Here is a 17,533-nt window from a genome sequence, read left to right as displayed (position 1 = left end):
TGTCGCACGTACACAGTCACACTGTGTCTGTATTTTACGTGTAGCGACATACCGTAGATTATATGTGCGACGCACACAGCTCTGGCTCTGTGCAGTTGCGTTGAATATCCAGATATTCTAAAATATCTCGGATGGATATCCATCCGAAATACATAGACTGTTATATAGCTGCTACAAAAACGTGCTTTTATTGGCTCGAGATACTATATTAATAGTGATAAGTATAGGTTAATCGAAAACCAACAATTTTTCAAATATGTGCTCATTTCGTAAATATAATCATTATTCCGGAAGGAAAAAATAAAATAAAAATAAATTGATTGATATTGCCAATTTTGTCTTTTATTATTGATGTTTTTCATAGTATGTTGAAAATTTCAACTTGGAATAATGCAATGCATGATTGACATTTTTTCCCCTTCGATATTTTTGAATTAAATTATTCTGAACAAAATGTAAATTTAGAATTATCCAATGAAGCCATGCGAATGCACCTTCAATAGAAGAATGTTGAAAAGAAATAGTTTTAAAACATAACCATAATTGAAATAAAGCATCCCACTATGCCATAAGCAGGTAGTTAAAGTTCATTAAAATGCACTTGTTAACGAATGCAACAGCAGCCAGTAACGTATTATTAGATGTTTTCCTCTCATTTCAAAGAACCCATTAGATATTTGTATGATGTCAAGTTTTCTTATGTACATTGGTAGAAAGAAACAAACATTACATTAAGCAAAATGCGAACGGTTTGTTTGTCGAAGCACTTGACGTAATAGGATATACTGTTGTATAAAGTATTGTAAATGCCCATTAAATTAAATATTACAAACACAAAATGCAAGCACTGAATGATAGTCTCTTGACCTATAAAATCAAACGTATTGTGAATAATTTAAACTCCATTTATGAACTGATGATTTGATGTAGTACTTGTAGGTATTAGGGTCAGTTTTTTTTTCATTTTTCTTTAGCAATTTCATGCATCATTGAATGGTGGCCTATTTCGTGGTCTGAAAATTTTCTCTTAATTTTTTTTGTTCGAAAGTGAAACAAAGAGAAATGAAAAAGAGTCTTTGCTCGCATAAATTCATTTATTCAGGTCATTTCGTTCTAATTCAGTTTCGTGGCAGTAAAATAATGGCGATGTACCATGCGAAAAATCTCAACTGAAAACAAACAAAATGTATGATATTATTATTATTATGCTTTGCGATGGTCAATGCATCATTTTTGCTTTTTTACTCTCCTTCTCTCTCTCACACACACTCTCACACACAATTGAAATGGTACAGAAAGGGAGAAAATCATTCCAATTTTGCTACAGTTTACGGTTCTCGTACGGACTTGTTCGTGTTTGTTTGTTGGAAAAGTCAAGTGGTAAGAGCATTGAGAGACGAAAGCTTTCAGCTCATTTAATGCAATAAGCAATAATTTATTATCACAATGCACAGTAAGCAAGAAAATGCTAGCAAACGCAACATTTCAAAAGGCAATGGCAAAATATTCTCGTGCTCATTGCAAATGTTGATGTACCCATTCGTTTTGGTGTATTTGTGCAAGGACAATTGATGTTGTTGAACCAAATACACACAAAGCATGTATAGAGCAGTAGCTAAAAACGGTGTGCGTATAAATGAAGGGAAAAAAATCAACGGCGACGGTTAGCGTGTGCACATAATGGAGAATAATTTCGACAGGTTATCCGAATGGAATGATTACCCAGCTTAAAACATCATTCATACGCCTGACATTAGTAAAATCGTACATTGAATTGCTTCACAAAGATACAAAATAAAAGCTGTGCATTTTTCTTTCAATATTGATGAGAATATATGGAGGAATCAGTGAAAATCTTTGAAAATCCCATGATAATAATCACATACAAGTGATATCAGGTGAAAGTCGTTCAAATTACAAGAGTATTTATTTTAAGCTGCATGAAAGACGGAATAAACAGCAGTGACAGCAAAGCTTTCATGAACTGTCCGCACTTTTCTTATACAACTATAATCCCGTCTGATGAATCTATTTTGAAAAGCAAATAAAAAACCGTCTGCATACATGTTATTTCAATTAACAAAATTGCAATTAAAATAAATGAAGTACAATTTTTGATCTGCTTGAAATTAGCTATTACTACTGTTTCATTCCATCAATCCTCCCCACCCTGTCTCTTATACGTTATAATTTATGTTGGAAAAAAACTGCTTCGCTTTTTTATACTTCTCTTAATGGAATATATTTAATAACACGACTCGTATAATAATGAAATTGAGAAATGGATTTGCAGTGCATTCGCCCATCATAGGATTCCATGAAAATGCACAAGATTTCTTTGCACATCGTCTATTAATCAAATGTTTTCTAAAGCGTTTCATGTGCGTTAGATTTCATATTTTCTATTGTAACATAATTTTTTTTCTTTGCTTTGAATAATGGCAATGCAAAAGGAAACGAATTCCACCACAAACACATATCCGAAGCGAAAACGAAAAATAACAAATAGAAGATATGATGAAAAAGAAAGAATGAGAGAGAGAGAGCTTGTACGGGACGTAGACGGAAGATAAATGAGGTTTAGTTGTCGCTGAATGAAATGTCGAGAGATGAAAAAATATGAAAACATGGAAGATTATGTAATAAAGACACAACAATGAAATAGAAAAATCCCCGTTCACACTTTGCGCGCATCAACAATACGCGCTCAGCCACCCGTTCCCTCTCTCTCCTCTCTCTCTCTCTCTCTCTCTCTCTCTCTCTTTCAGTCTTTCTTTCACATGACAAAACACAGATAGATGATGAAAAAAAGTACACCACTAGATAACGCGTCACGATAAATGCATAAATGAGACTCTGCGTGTGTGTGCTCCCAGCTCCAAATGTTAACACTTCCGATCTGCTGAACAGAAGGGAAATTTATTTTCGCTTCGCCACGCAAACACACCATCATCAAGAGCACTTCGTTGATGTGACGACAATGCATAACATTCATGTTCTTGTCAACGTTTATTTTCAAGGACTAACTACTTCATTTTTGACAATGTTTGCAGCAATTTTTTTAAACGTTGTTTCGTTGAAAACAAGACGCTTTTTTTGTTTTTACACAGATTCATAAGAGAAAGAGAGTGAGAATAAGAAGCAGCTCTGTTCAAAACAACGACGACGAAACAGTTTCCCTTTGGTCGTTTGCGTCTGTTGACTTTAATCAATTTTATTAAAATAAAATTAGCTTGCTGAATATGCAAATGAGAAAAAAATCTCAACAAATTGCTGGAAATTCTTTATGATCACAAAAAAACGAACTCAAACAAAGAGAATAATTCAAAATCCAGCTGTTGAAATGATATAAAAAAAAGAAACGTTCAAAGCAATGTTGTCGTAATCTAATTTTTTGCTGCTCCCTTCTTCGCACGACACAAAACGTTGCAGCCATACATTTCGAAATGCTTCCTTTTTCTGGTTTACATCGAATGCGATATACTATAGCCGAGCTTGGTGAATTGCATGCTGGCTTCAAATAAAGTAAATCGGATGTGGAGTTGACCGCGTAAGCGATAAGTCCGTTAAAATTATTACCAGTTTTTTTCCTACATTTTTCTTCATATTTTCATTTCTGGCCGTCTATGTCGCATTTTTTCACTCTCTTTCTCTTTTTTTTTCTTCTCTGTTTATACTTGCTCATTCGTACACCGAGATTTATTCATTTTATGCTTCTTTCCGGTTTGCAAAGCTGACACAATGTTAATTGAATCAAAACCCGTAAGCGAAAGCGAACAAACAACAAGTGAAATGGTCTTGAAAATAAAATGAAAAAAAATAGAGATAGAGACAGAGCTGGCTAAAATGGAAAAGACGCACGACACACACACACACATACGACAGCAGAATAAAAACGGTTAAAGAAAAACATAAACGAAACTGTTCAATTTATACAAAATGCATATATTCTGCGCCGGCTGACAAATCTTTTAACAGTTGAGAAAATATTAAATTCGTTAAATTCTCGCGACCACACTGCAAATCGAATAAAACCATTTCTCGGAAATATATACATCTCTCAGAAAACACAAAAGCCAAACAGCAACTCAATTGCTGCCCCAAAGCAGTTTTATTTCAAAGTATATGTTATGTTATTATAAAATTGTTCTTGTTTTTCACTCATCTTCATTTTGTTTTATACAATTTTTTGTCGTTGTCCGCCTTCACCCCTTCTCCGCATTCGGTGTGGATAAATGAGAGAAATAACATTGACGGTCTGTACAGATGGCAAATAAAAATGTTGAATCGTCAAACATTCCATTTAATTTAGTTAGAAAATATGCTGCGAGCACTGACAATAAATTACCATAAAATCCATTTGGCTGCAAATAAAGAATCTATTAAGAGCACTGTGAGTCCTTTTAACGCTTATCATATCATTCGAATTTCAAATGAACGAACAATCGCAGTTAGCACTCATTTTATGATGTAGAGAATGATGATGGTAAAATTTATGGGCTCAAATACTCCGTACGTTAGGCAATTTATGATTTGAGTGAGTAGACTCACTTGAATTAACGATTAAAATATACTATTTCTTTTTAAATTACAAAACACAATTGCAATCAAATCGTTTGGGCTAATATCAATAAGAATAAACCGTAATATAATCGTAGCGAAATGAATTAGTAACCATTGAGATAAGATAGGGTATGTGATTTAAGACATTTTCTTATATAAATATTATGATATTTACGTCAAAGTGACAGTAATCAGCTGTAGTTGTCAACGTTTAGTTTACTGTTTAAGTTGCATTGCAAACTAATTGAATTTCTAAAATAAATTGTTACCAATTGTTTTTTATAATTATCGTTAATTGACAGGTGATTTTTAAATTTTATTTGAAACTTTTCATTTGAAATGGATTGAAAAAGAAAGAATTTTGTTTATTTAGTTCATCTCATAAGTGGAAAAGTATTAAATTTGTGAATTTTTTAGAAAAAATTATCTTTACGTCGAAAGCACTCGTTCAACCGCGTAATTTAAATTGTATCAGAGTGGATTGTATGATAAGAATAAAACACCATAAATATGTTTCAACAACCAATTTTGTGACCGTTTCATTTGAATTTCAGATTTACCTGCTTTTAGATTGCACATTACGCATTACACATTAGTTTCCATTTTAAAATAATAATACAATTTGTGTGGGTGTGCAATTGGCACTATCAGTGGCCTTTGAAATGGCAAAATTGAATGTAGCTATAGTTGGTGCTGGTTTGGCTGGTTTGTGTGCTGCGAAATATGCGAAATATTCCGGTCACACAGTCACTGTATTCGAACAATGCAATGAAATTGGAGGAACATGGATTTATCGAGAATCGATCGGTGTCGACGAATATGGACTAAATATTCACACAAGCATGTATCACAATCTGCGGTAATTTTATTACTTTTGCAACTATAAAATATTTGTGGTTTTATTTTATATGCATTCGATAATATCATATTGATATCAGAACAAATCTGCCAAAGGAAATAATGGGATTCCGTGATTTTCCGATGCCATCGTCATCAAGTTCATACATTTCATCAAACGAAGTTTTATCATATTTGATATCTTATGCCGAACACTTCAAATTGAACGAACTGATAAAATTCAAACATCATGTAATCCAAGTGAGACCATTCGAGACAACCAAATGGAAGGTGAATAAAAATCGAATAAATCATGTGGGCCAATTTTACTTATTGCTTCCTATCATGTCATCATCGATTCATATTAGATAAGTGTAAAGAATTTACCAACAAATAACATCGAAACGTATGTATTTGATGCGGTTTTTGTATGCAATGGACACAATTGCGTACCATCTCAACCGCATTTTGAAGGATTGAATGAATTTCAAGGACATCACATGCACAGTCACAATTATCGACGAGCCGAAGCATTCAAAGGTAATCAGTCATATTGAAATCGATTTTGTCTGTGATTCACATGAACAAAAAAAAAATATTTCTGATATTGTATTACAGACAAAACTGTAGTCATAATTGGCGCAGGCCCTAGCGGTATTGATTTATGTAATGCTATATCGAAATGTGCAAAAACAGTTGTTTTTAGCCATCATACACATAATCCCAATCATGTTTATCCATCCAATGTGGTGAGAAAAGGATCAGTTCAACGGTTCACAAAGAACGGCGCAGTATTTGCCGATGGCTCTGAAATTGATATAACAGACATTGTATTTTGCACAGGTAAATTCACCACATTATATGTGGAACATAGATAAATTACGGAACTTTTTCACATTGAACTTTTTCTTACCCTAGGTTATGAATTTACGATGCCTTTTGCCAGTGACGAATGTGGCCTTCTCATTGACAACAACTATGTTTTTCCACTTTATAAGCATTGCATTAACGCTATACATCCAACAATGGCAGTGATTGGATACGTTTTTCATTCAGCCATTACACATATGATTGAAATTCAAGTAGTGTTTATTTCCGTTCGCACACAATAATATCATAAAACATTGACTTACTTTTAGGTACGATTTTTCATGCAATATTTGAATGGAAATGCAACATTACCACCTCAAGAAGAAATGCTTGCCGATTCTACAAACCAACTTAAAAAACGATTGGCACTTGGATGGCCAAAGAAAAATGGACATTCCATAGCTGGACCACTTCAACGTGAATATTTCAACGATTTATCGGCCACAGCCAATATTGAAAATGTACGCGAAATCTTTTTAAAAATCTTTGAGGATTGCGGAGCACGCAGATCGGCTGATCCAGTCAATTATCGTTTGGATGTGTATAAGATAATCGATGTGGAACATTTTGAACGCAGCTCATTAGTGCCGCACTCAAATTGACAATCGATTTATGTGGTTTTGAAATTGAATACATTTTGAAAATGAAGGACTTTAACTGCATTGATTTTGAACGGGAAGCAATGTATTTTTACGAAACTAGAAATTATATGGTTAAAAAGCAAGAGTGTTATACACATTGATAATAACTTTTTTTTAATGCCAATAGCCGAAAATAGGCACTTTTATTGCCATTTTGTTAAATATTTCCACATTTTTTAAATTTAAATTTCCAGTGTTTTCATTCGTTAACGAAAATTTATATTAATGATTTTAGAATGGTGAACAGTCCGAAGAAAGGAATAAGATTACAAAAAAATGTAATATGCTTGGTTTGTTTCTCAGTAAAGTTCTTCACAATGATACTGTGGTCATAAATATTTTACGATCGCTTGAGAAAATATGAACATTCCACTGACCATATTTTTTTTTTTCTAAAAAGAAACGAAAAATTTCAAGAATGTTGACGCGCATAATAATAATAAGAAAATGTTTCAAGTAAAAATATACCCTCTAAAATTCCATTTGTGCTGTTGTGCTTGAATTAAATAACTTGAATATTTTCTACTTTTCATATGAATTAACAATGTATTGTAGGTTGTAGCTACTCTAGAGTACATGAACGTGTACGAATCACAGTGTAATAAAAATGTTCCTTGCTGTTTTATTTGCATAAAATTCAATTTATTAACATAAAACTCATCGGCGATCACTGTGTTTATTTTTGTTGCATTCTAGAAACAGAGACAATGATGATGCTTTATCTGGTCTTTATCATAAATGTCATAACAATTGATGTCAATTCATCGAGCAACACTTTTTGTATTGCCACTGGACCAGTTTCAATGCTGTCAAAGGGAGATCGCGGCAAGATTTTGAAAACAAAATAGAAACCTTTTACCACACACATGATCAAGATCGATTAGATGTATACAGTTTTATCTAACATATATTTTAAGGCTGAAAACTCGAGTGGTCTTTTTTGTTTATGTTTAATCAGTATTTGAGTAGGATTTTTTCGACTTATAAAAAACCGAAAGTATTACTCAATTTTTCAAAAAAAAAAAAAAATCTGAACAAAATTGGCATTGATAGAAATATTAACGAAAGATGTTACAATAAAGTTCAATGAGCTATGAAGTAGTTTTCCATATGTAACACTCCAATAATGCCGCAAATGTAAAATCACCAAAGATTTTAAACACATCATTTGAATAAAACGTAATACTTTAGTTGTGTCCATTTATTTACTTACTCTTGCGACTGGATCAGCTGTTTGTTTATTTTTAGATGGCAGCAGCTGCAGCAGAATAAAACATCCAAATTCAATATAAAATTTAAATAGCAACGGACCGCCGACTGAAAATGGATTACCCTCGTTCATGTCAACATTCACATCAAATATCAAACTGTCCAGTAAAGTCGCCATTAAATTTATTTTAACTGAATTGATTGGGAATGCTTTTTTGCTCTTTTACTCTTAATCTAAAATTGGATTTTATTTCCAAAAATAACAAGACTTTGATGGCAGAGAGCGTTACCTTTTAATTATGCATTCAATTGAAAACGGTTTCCGTGAAAAAAGGATAAAAACTGCCTGCAAATATCGATTTTGTATTTAAATTGTATTTAAATGTATGCAACTGTTTCCATCTCTCATTCGTTGTGCCGAGAAAAAAAAAATCGCATATGTATTTAACTATCAAGTATAATTCCATCAAGTAATCAAAAAGTTTAAAATTTGTTTAAAGTTTTCTTACGAACTTAACATCTGTTTTGAGTTGTTTTTGATAGTTTGAGTATAAAAAAAACGGTCTCAAGAATCACTCATTATTCGAAGTATTTGTTTTTATGGTTGTTGTTCGTTCCCCTTCTGCAGCAGTGTGTTTGTTGTCGTTTCTGTTTGTTTTATCTTTCGCCGGCACAAAAACGATCAAACTCACTTTGAACAGAGTGAATATGGTACTCAGCCCAAGCTTCTCTTTGTCTGTGTGATTCAGTTGATCTGGAGACATTCATTGATGCAGTACTTTGATTTTTTTTTGCTCTTGCTACATTTAACGATCGTCTGTTCGAATAAGTTTACATCTTCTTCTATTTGTATAGTTCAAAGTTCGGTGTGAAAACAAGTGGTTTTTGTTTTGCTTTAGCGCAATGTAAAGTCTTAAATATCCAAACAAAGAAAGCTACAATCCAATTTTATACTAAAGAATTTCCGTGCATAATTTAGTTTGAAGGTAATCGAGACATTTGTGATGTATATACATGTGCATTTTCGAGTATGCATCAAATATTGACGATTATAAACCTAATTTTAGATACACGATTAATATACACAAAATAAAGAGGATTTTTACTGTACCAAATGTTTCCAGAAACTCCATTATATTGAATATTGATGGAAGTGCTTGTACGAAAAAGAAAAATTGTTTTATGCGTGTGCGTGTGTTACATATATATCGGGATGCAGCGCAGCTATAACTAGACTTGTATTGATGAATGCAACAGAGAGAGTGCAACTCAATATTATATTTTTCATTCGGTGTCAGTGTTCTACTTTATACACATGCATTTTATATATGAAACAAAAATCCATCTTTTTTTGTGTTTCAAAACCGTAAAACTTTTATTTTCTTCGTCGAAAATCTTGAGTAAATCGGATTTTATGTGAATAAAATGTCAGCAAAGTCCACTTCTGTCAATTTGTTCATAAATACTATTTCAAATACACTTGACGAACGATGCTTGTTGCTGAGCATACAATTTTTATTCGTTTGTTTATATTCACTGGCTGGGCGAGTCAAAATACCAAATATATGACATGTATTTACAAGCTCTTGTTTTTATTATTGCATTACATGACTTTTTCCATTTGAGTCTTTTTCGCCGGCACTTTATATATATATATATTGAACATAGCTCTTCTCTTCATTCTCGTTCCCTCTTGATTTCGAATGACGAAATGTGGCTCTCATGCACATCTAAATTTTAAAAAAGACGAATTTTTTCGTTCAGTGAGCATTGGAAATTCTATTTTTCGAGTGATTCTATTTTGGAATTTTATTGCTTAGCCCCATTCAAACGAAGCGTAATAAATCAGATTTTGCTTACCGAAAACACTTGTACAGCACAAACATTCTCTCAAGCCAATTTTATAACTTAATAAATCACAAGGATCGTTATTCGATGTTTATTCGGACGATTCACGGAAAAATCTGATTGAAATAATATTTCTCGTCATAATCGTCAAAGCAGAAAAATCAGAGCAACTACTTCAGTTCATAACAACAACAAACAAAACGAAAACTATTCTACCAAAGTTGGAATTCACTTTGGACATTTGTGCGCCATTAAAAGCAGTGTTGCTCTTTCTCATTTTTTCCCAAACATATTATCGAATTTTTATTTTGTTTGCGCAAATATAGTTCCAAAAATATTCTTTTGAAAAAACAGAAATAAAAAGTGTTTACTCGGTTGGGCACTTTGATATACCAAATCCAAATGCATCATCGTTTCGTGTGAAACATTTTTCTGCATGGTTTTCGAATTGTCGACGATATATATGATTTGAATGAAAAAGACGCTCTGTGTAAATTTGGAATTGTATGTAGCAGACCGGTTGTCGTCGTTTACTGCGATCATACCCATAAGCACGCTACACGAACAGAAAATTCTGATGCTCAACAAACGAAACGAAAAGACAGATAGATAGAGATAAAGAAGAAAGAACAGAGCAAAGATGAAACGAAGACCCAACTAAAAAGAACCGAGATCAACTGAAACGACCAAAATGCAAAAAGTAGGAAGGCAAAAACACATGATCATTTTGTTTATGTGTTCAAGTGTTCACTTTGGCATACATTCTCGTATGTTTCTCCTCCATTGATCATTGTTGTTACTGTTGCTGGTGCTGCGTTGTAGTTGTGTTCGTTTGTGGAAATGATATTGTTTCTGGTACCATGTGATTTTTTTGGTATATCAACGGCACACAATTTATCGCATAATTTATGGTTTTCTGACTTAAAAGAACGATCGAACAAATACATTTGAGCATTTTATGCCGTTTTCTCTCTCTCTCTCTCTCTCTCTCTCTCTCTCTCTTTCTTTCTGTCTCCTTATGTTATTTTACTTCATACATTCGGACTCATTGAATTCACTCAAATTTTAAAACACGAATGATCTCATTGTTTTTTATTTTAGCTTCCAAAATGAACAAGTTTCAACATTTGATCTCAATGTATTTGGTTATTGGTGCGATATTTTTGGCATCGAATTCGTTGGCACGACAAAACCATCAACACACCCGTAAATATTCAACGTATCCCGATTATGATAATGATTTATCGCTTTGGATTAGCGAAGCACAAGTGAAACGATTCAGTGGTGAGTGCAGTAAAAATCAGTTGATTTCATTTGCTTTATTTGAAAACCGAATTTTCGTTCCAATTTAGGTTATTCGATGAAAGTCTATGCAATTTACAATGGTAGCGTTTCGATGCATTTGATAAGTCCAAATTTCAACAATAATTTACCAATTATACCATCTGAATTGACCAACGTCAATTTTACATGGCGATCAGGCACAAAAAAGTATTATTACCATTTTGATCGATTGCAATCGCTTGATGAATCCATTCTAAAACCGCCAACCGTCTCGATTCGAATTAAAGGAAAGGTACCACAAGAGGCAAAAGGTTTGTCATTCAAATTCAATTGAATCTTTTTTCACATTTAATGAAGAAAACGAATTGTTTGCGGTCTTGTCAATTTAGCATATGTTATCTCGTCATGAAATAAATATATGAACCAAATTGTCTTTTCTCAATTGATACTTTTGATATTTTTTGTCAGATTTCAGTGTTTTCTTACCATGTAAGGATAATAGTTCGGGAATTGCAATGTTTAGCATTGGTCTGTTGATTACTTCGCGTGGTAAGCCGATTCCAGGTACGCCGCTAAGGCTGAATTTGCGTAAGGAATGCGCCCAGAGAGGTGTGTATGATAGATCTTCACTTTCAACTTCTATGCAAGGTATGCTTACATCTATTTTCTCAATCTTTTCACATTGGATATTTCTATGACTCAAAAAGAACTCACTCAATAATTTTCCACACTTTCTCCGCAAATAACAAACACTTTTACACGCTTATCGCTTGCATATTTTATAATCGCTTCAAACATATTTTTTTTTGCATTTACAAGCAACGTTCTTAAGTTAAGCATTTTGATTTATTCTTAGCAGATTGTTTTTATATAGCTAGGATTTAAATTATGAAAGAAAAATGTCCATTTTATATGATCTTTAAAAGATTCAACAATATTCATTCAAACAAAAACCGAAAACTACACAAACATTTGTTTTCGGGCATTTTAAGAAAAATCCACGATTGAAATCGGAAAATTGTTGTTGTGAATCCTTTTGGAGATCAAAATTTCGCAAAAGGAACCATTCTTTTAACCAATTTTTTCCAACATAAAATGCTATCTAAACGAGAAGCGCCCGATCCAGAATGTAATAAAAAGTGTGCAAACGGAGGATGGTGTAATCACGATAAGATCTGTCAATGTCCAGAAGGGTATATGGGACAATATTGTCAAACAGCACTGTGCTATCCGCAATGTATGAACGGTGGATTTTGTTCAGCACCGGCAGTATGTTCGTGCCCAAAAGGATATCAGGGTAGACATTGCGAGGGTGGAATTTGCGAGCAGAAATGTTTAAACGGTGGCAAATGTATTCAAAAGGACAAGTGTCAATGTACAAAAGGATTTTATGGGTCTCATTGCCAATTTTGTAAGTTAAAAATGGTAAGATTTACCACAGTCGATGAATAACTCAGTTTCGGTTTGCAGCAAAATGCATAATCCCCTGTTCAAATGGCGGAAAGTGCAATGGAAATAATAAATGTCGATGTCCTGACGGCTTTGCTGGTGACCATTGTGAGGTGGAAAATTCACAGCGTTTGGAAGGTACTTGTAAAAAGCCATGCGGTCATGGGATATGTATGTCACACAACAAATGTAAATGTTACAAAGGATTTTTCGGTCGATACTGCAACCAACGTGGTAATGAAATCATCTAAAAGTTGTACAAAATTCTGAATTATTGACATTTTTATTTAATTCGCAGGAAAGCGTCACAATCGAAACGGTGAACGACTCTAGCTCATTTGGCCAAATTTAAAGAAAAATATACAATGACCGTAGATATATACGTTAAGATTCAGCAAATGATAAATGGTTCCAAACTTTTCTCACTCACTCTATCGAAAAAACAAAACAACAACTTTGTGTAGCTTTCAATTTTGTTCTATTTTAATTTTTTAATTGTGATAATATGCAAACAAATTGATTAAATTTATCAAATCGGATTAGAAGCATCGAATAAAAATAAATGCTTTAAAACTACAAAGAAAGAAAAAAACATTTCATTTCGGTATTGTTTCGATTTGCAGGCAAAATGTATCTAATAACGACCGAATTAAATGAGTAATTTTGCATTTAGTTGGCGGCAATAATTTGTGCAAAAGTAAAAACAAATGCATGGGCCTCTTTGGCAGTGGCCAATATATATTTGGGCGGTAAAACAAATCCGTAACGTCCTTTGTCGCGCAATTCAATTGTATAACTGTATTTAATTCCAACGCTTTTTCCCCAATCATCTGATCCACCAGCAGCTGCATACAACAAATCTGCTGAGTTGCCGACGGTATAAACTTGCTTGTCAACAGCTTTCATACTCTGCAAATAAATATATTCTCCATACACTAAATTGTATTTTTTTCGCGTTAAATTGTTTTTATTTCACCTTTGCGGCTTGTCGGCCAGCTGAATCCAAATCATCTCGGTCTTCAGTTGGAATGTGGTTTTCATAACCCCATGGATATAAAATCCATTGACCATAACTGTGGAAGGTAAGGAATGCATCAAAATTTTCTTCGGAAGTTTCTACGAAATTTTTGACGGCAGTTGATTCAGGTTCTGAAATTAGTTCAATTCAATTAGTTGAAGCAACTTTGAGATATTATGAAAGAATATGTTGGTATAACTAACCTGAGAAGGGACCACTTCCAGCGTATATCTCCGAACATGGGTTTGATGATGTTCCTTTTCCACCCCATTTGTAACCGTAATTGCGATTTAAATCAACACCCAAGCAGTGATTATTGTTATTCTTTGAGCGATTCTTACGCCACATACGATCGGATTTGCGGGTGTATTCGTATCCATCTGGGTTATGAACTGGCAACACATACCAATTCACATTTTGAATATATGCAGGTTGATTGTTCCAATTTTCAACCAAATCATTCACAATGTATGTTACCGATGCCGGGCTAATCCATTCACGTGCATGAATTCCACCATCAATCCAAATGGCCTTATTTCCTGAATTTCCGTTCGATATTCTATTGCAAAATAATCATTAATGAACAAAATATTTCAGCAATTTTGATATGTTATTTGTTACGTACTTTAAAACTTTCAATGGTCGATTTTCGTGTGAGTATCCGATCGTTTCGAGAGAGCACAAATTCGGGTATTTTTCAACTAATTTGTCCAAAAACAATAAGATATCGTCAAACGAATAGTACGCATCCCATGTTAAACCTGAAAATATTACAAAATGTTATAGTATCCTCTTCAACTTTATGGGCGGAAATTACAAAAAAAAGAACTCTTGACGAGAGTTCAATTGTTCAATCAAAAATAATAACAAGTAGTACTGATAAGAAAAAAATCCTAATAAAATGTAATTACAATAGGTACACTTTTTGAAGAGAATATTTCTTAAATTACAAAATAAATGAAATCGTAAAAAGCTGCTTACAAATAATTACTAACTTTTATTATTGTTTCCATAAAGTGATTCTTCTCCATACAATTGTGAACTCTCTTCTTCAATTCGTTTTTGCATATCATCAACGCGTACCGAATATTCAATATTATTTTTATTAAGAATTTGACGAACACTTTCGATTGCCGATTTCTTCAAAAACATATCGGCTTCGGCATGGCTGGTGCTCCAAAATGATACATCTACCAGATGAATAAAAACGACACAGATTAGTGACAACTAAGAATTTCTTTGCAATTTAGTTTTGACGCGTTTTTTTTATTGAAGAAATTTAAATAATTAGTACAAACCAAATTCATTTTCTAAATCAAAAACCATTTGTCTCGTTTGTTCATCAGATAGGTCGACATTCCACAACTGAGCACCATCGTAGCGAACAGGAGTTTCAAGAGGTGTTGGAACACTCTCAATGAAAAGGAAACAATTGAAAATTAAGAGTATTACACTTAGCGTACTTTGCGCCATTTTTCTAACCACTGTCTACCCAAAAGCACAATGTTAACTGATATCAATTGACATTTTTAACGTTTCTTTTATAGCCTATCGACAGATTCCGATATTTCAACACATTCCTCGTGCACTATCAATTCGACGTGTAATACGATAAAAAAAACTCAAGTACTCCAATTTAAAACAAATGATTTATTGAATGGGGTCTGAAGATGTCACATGAATCATGGATGTCGACACAAAGTTTGTATGTGCACAGTTAATGTGAACACAAAAATGCTTATCCAATAGTTTAGGCTCAATGAAAAATAAATCGTCTTTTCCGATTTTATAAATAAAAAAATATAAGTACGTGGCGGTCATCATAGATTATAGGCATTATGAAGATAAGACTTTTTTGTCGAAAATATATTTTGCTAAAATAGTAAGGTACTTAATTATTCCATTCGTCGATCAACACAAAATATAGACGAAGGTGACAAAAATTTATTTTTCTCATTTATACTTTCGACATCTTATTTTGCCACAATTCGAGCAATAGTGTGAACGAATGTATGGGCCTCTTTGGCGGTTGGTAGAATAAATTCGGGTGGCAATATGAATCCATAACGTCCCGTGTCCCTCAATTCAATTGTGTAACTGTATTTGATGCCAATACTTTTTCCGTAATCATCAGAAGCACCTGCGGCTGGGTACAACAAATCTGCTGAGTTCCCGACTGTATACACTTGACCGTCTAGTGCTTTCATATTCTGAAAAAAAATGTCAATTTTATTTTATATGTTACGTAGACAAAAATATTTCACGATATTTTACTTCTGAGGCCTCTCTGCCAGCTAAATCCAATTCTTCGGCATCGTCTGTTGGAATACCATTATCATAGCCCCATGGATATAAAATCCATTGACCATAACTATGGAACGTAAGGAATGCTTCGAAATTTTCTGTGTTATTGGCAAAGAAGTCTGCAACCGCTGTCGATTCAGGTTCTGAAAATGGACCACTTCCCGCATATATTTCACTGCATGAATCGTGTGATACACCTTTTCCACCCCATTTGAATCCAAAATTTCGATTTAAATCAACGCCAAAACATTTGCTGTTGCTGCCTTTCGAGCGATTTTTTCGCCACATACGATTCGTATTTCTAGTGTATTCATATCCATCTGGGTTATGAACTGGCAACACATACCAATTCACATTTTGAATGTATGCAGGTTGATTATTCCAATTTTCAACCAAATCGTTCACAATGTATGTTACTGAAGCCGGACTAATCCATTCACGTGCATGAATTCCACCATCAATCCAAATGGCCTTATTTCCTGACTTTCCGTTCGATATTCTATTGCAAAATAATCATTAATTAACAAAATATTTCAGCAATTTTTATATGTTATTTGTTACGTACTTTAAAACTTTCAATGGTCGATTTTCGTGTGAGTATCCGATCGTTTCGAGAGAGCACAAGTTCGGGTATTTTTCAACCAAATTGTCCAAAAACAATAAGATATCGTTGAGCGAATAATAAGCATCCCAAGTTAAACCTAAAAAAATCAAAATAATAGAGCGCTATAAAATTGACGAGAAAAAAAAACTTATCGCTATTATTGCTAATTACCAATCAGAATTTGAAGTATACTTGGTATTTTGATAAGAATCTACTAATTACAACATTTTTTTTTTCAAAACGTTCTTCGATTGCGTTTGTTTTAATTGAAAAAAATTACAAACCATAATTTTGTTGGCCGTCTCTGTATGGTTGTCGACTCTCACGCTCGATGTGCTTTTGCATATCCTCAACGCGAACCGAATATTCAATATTATTTTCATTAAGAATTTGACGAGCACTCTCGATGACCGATTTCTTTAAAAACATATCGGCTGCGGCGTTGCTAGTGCGCCAAAATGATACATCTACCAAAAGAAATAAAAAATGGCACAAATTGGCAATAAAAATGTTTTTTACACTTTATGTTTGGCGAGTTTTTTTATTCAAGAAATAATAAGCACAAACCAAATTCATTTTCTAAATCAAAAACAATTTTTCTCGTTTGTTCATCAGACAGGCTGACATTCCACAACTGAGCACCATCGTAGCGAACAGGAGTTTCAAGAGTTGTTGGAACACTCTCAATGAAAAGGAAACAATTGAAAATTAAGAATATTACACTTAGCGTACTTTGGGCCATTTTTCTAACCACTGTTCACCAGAAAAAAGCTTCACGTAAACTGAACTCCATTAACTGAACATTCCTACCTTTTTATACCCTTTCCACACATTTCTCAAAATAGGTGCACGTCGAATGCGATATGTGTGATACGATAATACCATTCAAGTGCTCCAATATAAAAC

General features: G+C 33.5%; 4 protein-coding genes across 8 annotated transcripts; 2 read left to right on the top strand and 2 right to left on the bottom strand.

The window, feature by feature from the left end:
- Positions 1-4,759: 4,759 nt before the first annotated feature.
- Positions 4,760-7,567, top strand: LOC116339594 (flavin-containing monooxygenase FMO GS-OX5-like). Of its 3 annotated transcripts, none has more exons than XM_031765564.1 (7): positions 4,760-4,865; positions 5,118-5,422; positions 5,502-5,691; positions 5,769-5,940; positions 6,019-6,243; positions 6,319-6,482; positions 6,540-7,567. In XM_031765564.1, the coding sequence occupies exons 2-7, from the start codon at positions 5,226-5,228 to the stop codon at positions 6,870-6,872; spliced, it is 1,281 nt and encodes a 426-aa protein (XP_031621424.1). In that variant the 5' UTR covers positions 4,760-4,865; positions 5,118-5,225; the 3' UTR covers positions 6,873-7,567. The 3 variants fall into 3 exon arrangements, with proteins under 3 accessions (XP_031621424.1, XP_031621426.1, XP_031621425.1); XM_031765566.1 differs by lacking the exon at positions 4,760-4,865 and adding an exon at positions 4,938-4,956; XM_031765565.1 differs by lacking the exon at positions 4,760-4,865 and adding an exon at positions 4,949-5,046.
- Positions 7,568-8,881: 1,314 nt separating this feature from the next.
- On the top strand, positions 8,882-13,235 carry LOC116339405 (protein shifted). Of its 3 annotated transcripts, none has more exons than XM_031765259.1 (7): positions 8,882-9,106; positions 11,070-11,252; positions 11,321-11,563; positions 11,721-11,900; positions 12,367-12,663; positions 12,723-12,935; positions 13,000-13,235. In XM_031765259.1, the coding sequence occupies exons 2-7, from the start codon at positions 11,078-11,080 to the stop codon at positions 13,032-13,034; spliced, it is 1,143 nt and encodes a 380-aa protein (XP_031621119.1). In that variant the 5' UTR covers positions 8,882-9,106; positions 11,070-11,077; the 3' UTR covers positions 13,035-13,235. The 3 variants fall into 3 exon arrangements, with proteins under 3 accessions (XP_031621119.1, XP_031621118.1, XP_031621117.1); XM_031765258.1 differs by lacking the exon at positions 8,882-9,106 and adding an exon at positions 9,200-9,413 and having other exon boundaries at positions 11,721-11,861; XM_031765257.1 differs by lacking the exon at positions 8,882-9,106 and adding an exon at positions 9,200-9,413.
- A 6-nt stretch (positions 13,236-13,241) lies between these two features.
- Positions 13,242-15,239, bottom strand: LOC116339403 (carboxypeptidase B-like). Its single transcript, XM_031765255.1, has 6 exons — positions 15,018-15,239; positions 14,715-14,909; positions 14,345-14,480; positions 13,923-14,278; positions 13,678-13,850; positions 13,242-13,610 (listed from the first exon to the last, which is right to left on the bottom strand). The coding sequence occupies exons 1-6, from the start codon at positions 15,190-15,192 to the stop codon at positions 13,371-13,373; spliced, it is 1,275 nt and encodes a 424-aa protein (XP_031621115.1). The 5' UTR covers positions 15,193-15,239; the 3' UTR covers positions 13,242-13,370.
- Positions 15,240-15,349: 110 nt separating this feature from the next.
- Positions 15,350-17,489, bottom strand: LOC116339404 (carboxypeptidase B-like). The gene is made up of 5 exons (XM_031765256.1): positions 17,195-17,489; positions 16,912-17,094; positions 16,589-16,724; positions 15,994-16,522; positions 15,350-15,929 (listed from the first exon to the last, which is right to left on the bottom strand). The coding sequence occupies exons 1-5, from the start codon at positions 17,367-17,369 to the stop codon at positions 15,693-15,695; spliced, it is 1,260 nt and encodes a 419-aa protein (XP_031621116.1). The 5' UTR covers positions 17,370-17,489; the 3' UTR covers positions 15,350-15,692.
- Positions 17,490-17,533: the final 44 nt, after the last annotated feature.

This window comes from Contarinia nasturtii, unplaced genomic scaffold, assembly GCF_009176525.2.
Source record: "Contarinia nasturtii isolate CC-2019 unplaced genomic scaffold, AAFC_CNas_1.1 Cnas_scaffold_533, whole genome shotgun sequence".
Classification (NCBI taxonomy): domain Eukaryota; kingdom Metazoa; phylum Arthropoda; class Insecta; order Diptera; family Cecidomyiidae; genus Contarinia; species Contarinia nasturtii.
This window is presented reverse-complemented; position numbering and strand designations above follow the sequence as displayed.

Excerpts from the sequence above, each read along its gene's own strand:
- LOC116339404 (XM_031765256.1), bottom strand. The coding sequence starts at position 17,369 with ATGGCCCAAAGTACGCTAAGTGTAATATTCTTAATTTTCAATTGTTTC. Across the intron at positions 17,095-17,194 it reads TGATTTAGAAAATGAATTTG|ATGTATCATTTTGGCGCACT; the intron begins GTTTGTGCTTAT and ends TTCTTTTGGTAG. Across the intron at positions 16,725-16,911 it reads AGACGGCCAACAAAATTATG|GTTTAACTTGGGATGCTTAT; the intron begins GTTTGTAATTTT and ends TGATTTTTTTAG.
- LOC116339594 (XM_031765564.1), top strand. The coding sequence starts at position 5,226 with ATGGCAAAATTGAATGTAGCTATAGTTGGTGCTGGTTTGGCTGGTTTG. Across the intron at positions 5,423-5,501 it reads AGCATGTATCACAATCTGCG|AACAAATCTGCCAAAGGAAA; the intron begins GTAATTTTATTA and ends TATTGATATCAG. Across the intron at positions 6,483-6,539 it reads CACATATGATTGAAATTCAA|GTACGATTTTTCATGCAATA; the intron begins GTAGTGTTTATT and ends ACTTACTTTTAG.
- LOC116339403 (XM_031765255.1), bottom strand. The coding sequence starts at position 15,192 with ATGGCGCAAAGTACGCTAAGTGTAATACTCTTAATTTTCAATTGTTTC. Across the intron at positions 13,851-13,922 it reads TGGAAGTGGTCCCTTCTCAG|AACCTGAATCAACTGCCGTC; the intron begins GTTAGTTATACC and ends AACTAATTTCAG. Across the intron at positions 13,611-13,677 it reads CTGGCCGACAAGCCGCAAAG|AGTATGAAAGCTGTTGACAA; the intron begins GTGAAATAAAAA and ends ATTTATTTGCAG.
- LOC116339405 (XM_031765257.1), top strand. The coding sequence starts at position 9,365 with ATGAATGCAACAGAGAGAGTGCAACTCAATATTATATTTTTCATTCGG. Across the intron at positions 11,901-12,366 it reads ACTTTCAACTTCTATGCAAG|CGCCCGATCCAGAATGTAAT; the intron begins GTATGCTTACAT and ends CTAAACGAGAAG. Across the intron at positions 12,664-12,722 it reads TGGGTCTCATTGCCAATTTT|CAAAATGCATAATCCCCTGT; the intron begins GTAAGTTAAAAA and ends TTCGGTTTGCAG.